The 11346-nt window shown below is 32.3% G+C and overlaps 1 protein-coding gene across 1 annotated transcript; it reads right to left on the minus strand.

The window, feature by feature from the left end:
* Nucleotides 1–485: 485 nt before the first annotated feature.
* Nucleotides 486–1460, minus strand: LOC134682136 (somatostatin receptor type 1-like). The gene has a single exon (XM_063541745.1). The coding sequence runs from the start codon at nt 1458–1460 to the stop codon at nt 486–488; it is 975 nt and encodes a 324-aa protein (XP_063397815.1).
* Between the last annotated feature and the right edge of the window lie 9886 nt (nt 1461–11346).

The raw sequence follows: 11346 nt of genomic DNA on the forward strand, positions 1-11346 counted from the left end.
ATAGACTTTTTTCAATTTATTGAACTACATAATAACTATTCAAGTATTCAATGTGTTTACATCCATAGATTAATTAAAAATTTCAGAACAAATTTATCAACATTCATGAACATGCTTTAATTTGAACATTTGTAGTACATAAGCTATTAATTTGTCTTGATAATTCGTTGCTTTTCGTAAAAAGACATCTAAGAATTGCCTTTTTGTAAAATTTGTTCAGATTTGTTCTTTTGTACACTTTATGTTATGTGAAATTGAAATTTTTACTCACTACAGATATCTATGTTGTGACCTCTGAACTATTTTTTGATTGTTTGTCTTTTCATTTTTTACCGTGGCGTTGTCAGTTTATTTTTAATCTATGAGTTTGACTGTCGTTTGGTATCTTTCGTCCTTCTTTTTAGAAGTTTGCAGAAAACGTTTGACGACTTGGCATCGACTGTATCGTTAACATATTAAAAAAAGAGAAAGATGTTTTTTCGTATTCATTTATATCGCATACACCTTACTCTTTCTTTAATGCATCTGCGGAATGTATTACTGGACACAAAGTAAATGGTAAAGTTAATGGAAAAGTGTACATAATACACAATCTGACAGAACTGTTGAGCTAAAAATAATATCATATCGTTGTTTGCGATTAAATCATTAACTATTATATAGAATCTGATAGCATGGCTTGGTAAGTTGAGAACCAAAAATACAATTGATACAATAGTCAACATTACCGTCAATCTCATTTGAGCCACAGACAAGACATTGTATGTCGGAGAATAATATTTGACGACCCGCGGGTTTGCATGTTTGAAGTTAAATTCCCGTATTATCACAATTACATATATATTTAAAACAAAAATGGCTATAAAAGGAATGATGAACGTAATGGCAGTATCTATATAAGTTACCAATGCCAAGAACCTAAAATACTCCTGTTTAACTCTAGAGCCAATCACAGGTACAACCTCGATGGTCAAGAAACAATGGCTATAGATCAAGATCGAAAATACTGTAATGGCAATGCCAGTGCACTTTGCCATTTTGTTTGAGCATACCCGTGGTCGTCGTAACGGAAAACATATTACGATAAATCTGTCAAGCATGATCAAAACAACACACCAAACAGAGAGGAAACTTGGGACGTACGTTATGTATATAGTTACTAAACACAATCCATCAGTGTTAATTCTTGCTTTCGGCAAGGTTCCCATCCATGTAAATATCAATGCAAGTAGAAAGAAAGTATCTGAAACACTCAGTAATGCCAGGAAAATGCTAGATGGATGGCGACTAAAGCTGGTAAACACAAACACTTTAAACGATAAAACATTACAGATCATACCAATTACCACTATCATAGGTATAACGTAAATATAAAGCCCATGTACAAAATCATAAAATACAGGTTTCTCATCGTCACTGAAATATTCCAATGTGTTACCATTCGTACTATTGTTGTTCATTTTAAACTTCATCGCATGTATTTTGAAGACCTTGCATCTGCATCACATGCATTTTGTATACTTTGCATCATTTACAGGTTATCTGAAATTGTACATAAATTTTTAAATGGTTAGACAAATTTATTAAAAAAAAATATTTAAAAAAAGAGGGACCAAAGGTACCAGAGGGATAACCAAAATAGTTGTCTCATTGGCAATCATACCACATCTTCTTTTTAATATCATAAATCGAAAATAAATTGACAACGTCCTTCTGTAATACGATACATAATTCAAAATCACAAACAAGAAAACAACATTTCGTATCGCACTTAACATTAATGATATTGGTCTGTTTAAACAACTGATATAAGATTCTGTTTCGGATAAAGTATCACTCAAGACATTTTACGGTCGCCATCATGGGCTGATAGGCCAATATGACAAAAGTGTGTCAGAAATCATATCTGATATTCTTCCTCAGTCATAATAACCTTCCATTATTACCGAACTGAAGGAAATGCTTCCCTTCCCGGTTTTTAGTGGAGTTCGTGTTGTTTCTTAATTATTATTTATAACTGCTGATGTAAATGTCCTTTGGCTTTGTGAGTCTTTGTTTACGCCTTGGTTTTGATTGTTATTGTCTTATGAATTACAGTCGATGACAATTAAATTCATACAGCATTTCCGCCAAACCAGTTTAAACGAATTGAATTTGAAAACAGATTCCATGAGAAAATTGCAATTTTACAAATTGATACAGGGTCGGTCGAGCCCAAAATCGATCGCCTAATTATTACATAATAATATACTTAAAGCATTCGCAATTTTTTCGACTCATGATGACATGAATACCATTGATATGATCAATTTTGAACTCACCTGTAATCCATTTTGAGGAGTTAAGTTTTTTTGCTTTTGCTATTTGATTAGGGAAAATAAAATCACAAAAATACTCAACTCCGAGGAAAATTCAAAACGGAAACTCGATAATCAAATACAAAAATCAAATGATGAATAAATAAAGGCAACAGTAGTATACCGCTGTTCAAAACTCATAAATCCATGGAAAAAAAACTAAATCGGGGTAACAAACCAAAATATGAAACATATCAAACAAATGGACAACAACTGTCACATTCCTGTCTTGGCATAGATTACCTTAGCCGTATTTGGCACAACTTTTTGGAATTTTGGATCCTCAATGCTCTTCAACTTTGTACTTGTTTGGGTTTATAAATATTTTTGATTTGAGCGTCACTGATGAGTCTTATGTAGACGAAACGCGCGTCTGGCGTACTAAATTATAATCCTGGTACCTTTGATAACTATTGGTACAGGCATACACATGATAAAGGGACTTTCTGTTTTGAATTTTCCTCGTAGTTCAGAACTAAATTACTTAACTTTTTAATATTCGCTTTCTTCAAGGAATTAATTGCCTTAACCATTTTTGGTACAACTTCCAAAAATTTGGTGATTAAAGCTCTTTAACTTTGCAGTATTTGATTGGGCTTACATGAAATAAGAGTATGTGTTATGATTGCAAATGAGACAGCTCTCGAAAATGGACCAAAATGATACAGAAATTATAAGTTATCATGCTTTGACCCAACTAACATGGTTATTTAGACGGTGTCGAAAATAATCATGCTAGGTGGGTCAAAGCATGATAACATTTTTGTGTGGTTATGCTAACCCTAATAGGTATATAATTAATGAAACGTTTAATACACAAGTGTCCTAGATTTCACTACGCAATATTAACATGCTATGTTAACTCCGCCCACTGACCTCACTCTTAATGTGTATCGTGTAACCTGATGATCTATTGATTTTCCATGAAGTGCATAGTTCATGTGTTTTTATGATAACTGAAGATGGAGTCTGGTAAAAGACGATTTGTTGATACTAGTGATGAAGAAATTGAAAAAAAAAGTTTGAAAATGAGTGCTGACAAAACATTAAAGCAAAATATAGCAGCAGCCACTATTTTCAGGGAGTATTTAAAAGTAAAGAAAATGGATCCTTGATTTGAACAGTATAACACCTTAAAACTTGATGAAGTATTGGGTCATTTTTATATGGATGTGCGTAAAGCTGATGGAAATCGTTAAAAAACAAATTCACTGCAATGCTTGAGATACTCATTGAATAGATATTTAAAGGCTCCACCGTACAATAAAAAAATTGACATCGTGAATGATGAATGTTTTAGCGCTTCCAGAGAAAATTTTAAAGCGGCAATGGCAGAACTTAAACGCATGGGATTAGGAGACGTCGAGCATTATCCGTCTATTGACGAAGCTGACAGAAGAAAAATGTATACCTCAATATATTTGTCACCAAATACTCCATTTGGACTTCAAAATAAAGTTCAGTTTGATATTCGCCTGTATTTTTGTAGACGGGGAATGGAAAATGAAAAAAACGTTTTGTTTAATTTGATCGGGAGTATTTCGCTTTGTTTCATTCCATCTTATATTTTTTTTCTTATTTATATTTTTAAGGGTTTTCTGGACTAAAAACTTTTTTTAAAAATCTGTTATTACTGTTGAGTTTGTATAATATAATACACAGATGTATATTAAATGCATTTTATTTGAATTTCTCTAGATTGAAAAGCCATTGATTGCGTCATGTATGTATAGATGTCAACCAGTGGAAAATTCCACAAGCGGACAGGCTAACAAGTAAACTGGCCTTATGTAGGGCAATACAAGAAGGTTATCACAAAACAGCATGTACCTTACTTTGCTCTTTTTATAGCACACATGATTTCAGGTCAATAGTTTAAGCACATTGGTTAAAGGTCAACATATTACAACGCGATTTCTGAATGGCTACAGGCACATGTTTTGTAAGAAGGTTTCTTCTATTGGGACAATTTGATTGGGTTGTGTACGGCGACCATTGTTATTTAGCAGATGGCAAGGCAGCCAGTAGAATTCAAGTTTACAACTGCATAACCACACAATAACAATTATAGGTAACCGTACGGTTATAATTGTTTTGATGTAAGCACTACGGAAGATTCTTATCACATAAGCAACACGACGGGATCTGCTGATCGTTCCAAAGCACATGAGATCTCCCCTAGCATTTTGTTGGGTTTGTGTTGCTTATTCTTTAGTTGTCTATGTTGTGTCAAGTGTACTATGTTTTGTCTGTTTGTCTTTTTCATTTTTAGCCGTGGCGTTGTCAGTTTATTTTCGATTTATGAGTTTGGCTGTACCTCTGGTATCTTTTGTCCTTCTTTTATGTAGACGAGCGCGCGTCAGGTGTGCCTTATTAAAACCCTAATATATTATATATCTTTGATACGTTGTATTTCCAAAGCATGTATCCTTAAAGCTTACAATATATGTGTTATTCCTTTTTTTTGTCATCGTTTGAATTTTAGGGATAGATACTTGATATAAGATTTAGAAGAATATGACTAGTTATCGCTGGCTGCAACATAAACACACACATATCTTGGAGACTGGATAATATCGAATATGTGCATTTTTCAAAGAAGTTAAATTATGTTGATATCCAATATAGGTACAGAGTTTTTTTCATATCAAACTATTCCTGGTGATTACAAAGCATTCCAATCAGATTTTAAGCAATACTTGAAAATAACCGACAGCAATTAGCACGAAGAAAACAAAATTGCAATCATTTTAATATCTTCATAACTGCAAATGATATAATTTATTCAGTTTATAGTCGCAGTTATATGTTGTAAACAATAAATCACCTATGAATACACATTAAGATTTCATCTATATAGTAATCGACAGCCCCAGTTAAAAATCTATCTTAAAACATCTTTAGTTAATATCCTTTGTCTATACCAGAACTTGCACCAACTGGAAATGGACTGTTGATCAGATAAACCTTCTAGCAAGTAAAAACTCGTTTTGATAAGACAAAATCAAATAAGAAATGTTTCAAATTTTGTAAAGTGCAAGTAGCTACCATTCCTCTGGTAAAGAATATTTTTGCTTCTTAAATGTTTCTTTGTCTTCGTCATGTCTCTATTATTTTCAAATGACCTTTACAATAATCTTTGATTTTAATTTCACAATGATCCCTGTTATAAAATGTGAATGTAGCTTCACAACTAATGGGAATTATGTAAACTTCGTGTAACTCTTTGTATTACAAGTAATGATAACAGTTCTGGAATTAAGTGGTAACTCGATGAAATTCTTTTAAAAAGCAAGATTGAAGATCTTTCGGTATTCAAATAGAACATCCTTAATTGACAGTTTCTATTATGCTTAACTTCGATAACATATAAGATCAATGTAATCTAAATAGATAAATAACACGTATAATTCGATTAATGTTGTTTTACCTAACGTTATTTTGTATCATTTTCTTTTTAACATAGACTCATAAGGGGAGTTGTAAAACGAAGTAAAGCTTGAAACAATTTAATGCGCCGAAAGGACAAAAACTATTCATCAACAAACAAAAACAAAATCTGCTATTAGGTTTTGCGATGGTGATAAAAAAAGCATATATTTTAAGTATTACTAATAAATATGTATTGTTGAAGAATTTCAATCAAACAATATTCAAAATGTGATTTATTAATAAAATTGAGAATGGAAATGGGGAATGTGTCAAAGAGACAACAACCCGACCATAGAAAAAAATAAAAGGTCGCCAACAGGTCTTCAATGTAGCGAGAAATTTCCGTACCCGGAGGCGTCCTTTAGCTGGCCCCTTAACAAATATATACTAGTTCAGTGATAATGAACGCCATACTAAACTCAAAATTGTACACCAAAATCAAAAATTGAAAATAATACAAGACTAACAAAAACCAGAGGCTCCAGAATTGGGACAGGCGCAAAAATGCGGCGGGTTAAACATGTTTATGAGATCTCAACTCTCCCCGTATACCTCTAACCAATGTAAAAAAGTAAACGCATAACAATACGCACATTAAAATTCAGTTCAAGAGAAGTCTGAGTCTGATGTCAGAAGATGTAACCAAGGAAAATAAACAAAATAACAATAATACATAAATAACAACAGACTTTTAGCAGTTAACTGACATGATAGCTCCAGACTTCAATTAAACTGATTGAAAGATTAAGATTTCATCATATGAATATCAGACACAATCCTTCCCGTTAGGGGTTTAGTACCATACCATCATAACATATATAAGAAGAACATAACCCGTGTCATGCCAACAACTGGTTTTTGAATAAATGTGTTTATATAAAAAGAAGATTTGGTATGTTTGCCAATGAGACAACTATCCACAAAAGACCAAAATGAAACAAACATTAACAACTATAGGTCACCGTACGGCCTTCCGTTCACCCTATAAGTGAATCAATATTAACGCCAAAATATGCAATCTTTAATGACCTAACAACAGTATCGTAACTATATCCCTTCTTAATAAGTCTATTTAAAGGTTTTCTTAGTTTCTGAGGTGAATACTGATATATTTGTGCTTTATATTTACGAATGATGTCCTTATACCGATGATAAAATTTAGTAAATGTTTTGACTAGTTTGTGATATCAAGGTTGCATTTAAAAAAAAATAAAACATTCTGTAGAAAGTTTGAAAAATTGGAATGTTTTCTTAATCTGAAGTATAAGTCGGAGAAATCATTGTTCAATTTATAACTTCCATTTTAAGCAAAATAATGTAAAATGTAGCTGGCTTTATTTTTAAAATTCAATATGCGAGTTACTATTGCATTGTTTCGTGTGATTATCTTTAAGGAATTACTGAAATTTGTTGTGAGAACATTTATTGCAGTCTAATGAAAGTTTTAAACCTGAGTTTTGCCTCTTGTTGTACAACACGTATTTCTTATTCATAACATTAGCTGTTGCTAGTTTCTTTAGACTTACTTAGTTTCAAAATGTTATATACATATATATATATACGGAAAACATGTATTTCAGTGTTTTGCTTTCTACTATAATTTGTTTTTATGTACTTTAAAAGAGGGACGAAAGATACCAAAGGGACAGTCAAACTCATAAATCTAAAACAAACTGACAACGCCATGGTTAAAAATGAAAAAGACAAACAGAAAACAATAGTACACATGACACAACATAGAAAACTAAAGAATAAACAACACGAACCCCAACAAAAACTAGGGGTGATCTCAGGTGCTCCGGAAGATTAAGCAGATCATGCTCCACATGCGGCACCCGTCGTGTTGCTTATGTGATTACAAATCCTGTAAATAGTCTAATTCGGTAGGTCAAATTCATGAAAGGAAAGGGGATTGTAGTTACGACGTACGGAACATATCCGATATCATTTGTGAAACGGTTATTCCATAACGGTCAACCAACTCGTGATGGCGTCCGTAAAATTTACGAAGGGATGATTTCAACTTCACCATTTAGAACTCTTGGTTTAATAGCTTCCTTGTGATCAGTAACCCTCTGTCAAGAAAATCATGATAGGAAATGCAAGCACGGGAATATCGTATCAATTGGGAGATATATACCCCGTATGCATGTGCTGCTGGAATGTTGCTACTAAGAAATGGAAAGTTCACAATTGGAAAGCTGAAATCATCTCTTTTGTCGTAAAGTTTTGTCTTCAACCGACCCTCATTGTCAATTTCTAGATGTAAGTCAAGATATGAAGCCGACTTAACTGTATCTGTAGTATCCTTTATCTTTCAATTCGATGGGATAGATGCGTTCCACATAGTCACCAAATTTTGAATTGTTTAGTGCAAGAACGTCATCTATATAGCGGAAAGTAGAGTTAAAGGATAATGCTAACTTCTTATCTTTCTTCCTCGGAAGTTCCTGCATGAAGTCAACCTCATAATAACAAAGAAACAAGTCAGCAAGTAGAGGGGCACAGTTTGTTCCCATTGGGATGCCGACAGTATATTGAAAAAACACGTCCTCCGAACGTAACAAATATGCTGTCAATCAAGAAATCAAGCATCTTGATAATATCGGTTTCAGAGAATTTTTTGTTTGAATCAGAGTGATTCTTTTCAAAGTAGGATTTATCATTTAAGTGATGTTATCAGCATGGATAAACTACCCGTTATTCGAAGGTGTTGAAAACGCTTTTGATGAATAATTTATGTAACGCTACAAACAGGAGCAAACTAAACTTTCATTTTACAAATTGACAATAGTACATACAGCGATCAAAATCTAAACCAACTTAATGAGTTTAAATAATATATCAGCTTCATATTTACCATGTAGAACATAACCTTTGTTTTTAGGTTCAAGTCTAATATTTTTCTGTTAACGTGAATGTAATCCAGGAATTAGTATAAAGCTCTCTTTACACATTGCTGCATATTCACAATCAATATCCGTTGAAATTTATGAATTGCTAATACAGTACATTTAATAAAATAATATTGATGAAAATTATCTTGATTTATCTCGAAACTTGACAGTGCATATTAAAATTTCTAGCTTCTGGAAAGTTTGATCCGAAAACATGATATCAAAAAGGAGAAAGTCGATTTGGTTAAAGTTACTCTAATTTGTCACCATATCTTTAAAAAACACGTATTTGGAAATCATCAAAATTTACCTCTATAAAATGTAAGATTGGGCTCAAATATTGGTGAGAACAAATGTATTCGTTGACGAGAAAGTTATTTATTAAAGTATCTTTGATCATCAATTATTGCCAATCGTGTCTGGACGAAAAGACATAAACGGTTTATTTTTACCGTGAAGTGTACATTTTAAATATCTGGTAAAATAATTGCTTTACAATTATGATTTATATATTACATTGAGAGGTTAAAACGAATAAATAAAATAAATAAAAATAACATATCACCAGGTTAATGATGTACATAATGATTTCTGAAAGACTCGGAATTTAGATAAAAGGGTGTTAATTTCAAGTTAATTCACGTAAACTCTTTAAAAAAAAATATGTCGAAAGTATCAATAGAGACACAGAGGATGCCCCCGCTAGCATATAACGTTATAAAGGGACATAACTCAATAACTGTAAAAGTGAAGCTGCCAAAATGTGAACGTTAACTGAGTGGTTTTAAGTATTAAATATACATCTTATTTAATTTAGTTTTAACTTAAGTTAAGAAAACAGAAATGTTAAAAATCAGCACTTATTTTCATTTGTAAAGAGGCATAACCCTAGAATGGTAGTCAAATTGCTTGTAAGCACTGAATGGTAAAAATTGCTTTAATCAATCAGTTGATATTAAAATCGAATACTAGTATTGCATTGTATAAAGCATTGGTTTAGTTGATTAAACTTCTATTCTGGACAAAAGAAGACAACTCTAATTTAAATTAACTTCAAAATAATTTACTTTATTGATATTTTTGTAAAGGACATAACTCTAGAATAGTAAACATGACGGCACCAAAATTCAAACTCGATCTGTATATTATAGTAATATGCATTGTGTATAAGTTTCAGAACATTTGGTTGAGGCAAACTTAAGTTAGAGAACGGAAACGATGAATTTAGCAATTTTTCCATTCGTAAAGGGGCACAATTCCAGAACTTTAAAAGTGACGCCACCATAACTCAAACGAGAACTATAGTTAGAGGCAATAAGCATTGTGAGTAAGTTTCATTACATTTGATAGAGGAAAACTAAAGTTAGAGAACGGAAACCAACTCTGGGACGTACGTACAGACGGACAAGGGGAAAACGTACGACTGAGACATAAAAATAACACAAATATGACATTTTGATTTCTTTCCATTACTTCCCCTATAATTGCACAATAAAAAATTTACCATCAACAAGTGTTATTTTGGGAATAAATAAATTCCCAATGGATGAACACAAATATTGAACGTCATTTAACCCTGTTATCTGCTGTCCCCTTTGGACCAGATAGATGTCTTTGAAGATTCTTAAGACCTCATTACTAAGTATTCCTTTGAGTACCTGACTAGTTAACTACAGGTAAACATCTAAAAAGTAGTTAATACTTACATTTAAGAAATCCTATTAAATCGCATGAATCAAAGTACAGTATATCTTTGCTCAATTAATACATGCAGAAATAAAATCCAACGATGATACGATTGTTATTATCTCAAAGAGCTTAAATACGTTAATGACAGAAAAGTAAGATAACCGAAACGACAATAAATAATCACATTCACCTTCCGTGGAAACAAGTCGACACGATATACATCAATTAGAGCCCAGATCAGTAGGAAGATCGGTATGACAATACATAATGCTTATAATGTATTATATGGAGGAATTCAGGAAAGAAATAAAGAAAAGTAAAATCCACAAAGAGGCATTGGCTCATTATCTGTTCTTTTATCGTGAATCCACAATGGGGTTCACGCCTATATTGTGATGAGATTTGGTGTCAATTATTGACCTTTCGGAACGCCTCAAATATGTTTTGTTTTATCGCTTATGCAGGTGAATAATGTGATATGGTCCCTCTCTAGGAAGGTAGTTACAAAACATGGTATAATACAACATTCAAACTTAATGTGTTCATCAGAAAGTATGAATCAAGACTAGATTTCAGTAAAAAATCAACTTACTAAAACAATGATTATATATATAATATGTCACAGGCATATAAAGTTGTAATTTTTGTTCGCTTGGCATACATCCTTGCTACATGTCAACGTGCTGCTTTAAGAATAAAAAAGCCAAATTTAACCAAGGACTCTTATACTTCAATGAGGTTTATAATGATTTCTCAAAGAGCCAATTTTGAAAGACTAATTGCACAAATCACTACAACAAACCCACTTTACAATAAAAATCCAAAACCAAAATTACGCATTTGAAGATTTTGCATTTACATAATGACTATATGTGTGACCGGACTTTGTTTTAATAATGTTCTGATTTTTAAAAGCCTCGAATTAGCGACAAAAGAAGTGTATTAAAAAAAAAGTTTTGAACCTAATGAAA

Source organism: Mytilus trossulus, chromosome 1 (assembly GCF_036588685.1).
Source record: "Mytilus trossulus isolate FHL-02 chromosome 1, PNRI_Mtr1.1.1.hap1, whole genome shotgun sequence".
NCBI lineage: Eukaryota > Metazoa > Mollusca > Bivalvia > Mytilida > Mytilidae > Mytilus > Mytilus trossulus.

Coding starts and splice junctions, on each gene's coding strand:
- LOC134682136 (XM_063541745.1), bottom strand. CDS start 1,460: ATGAACAACAATAGTACGAATGGTAACACATTGGAATATTTCAGTGAC.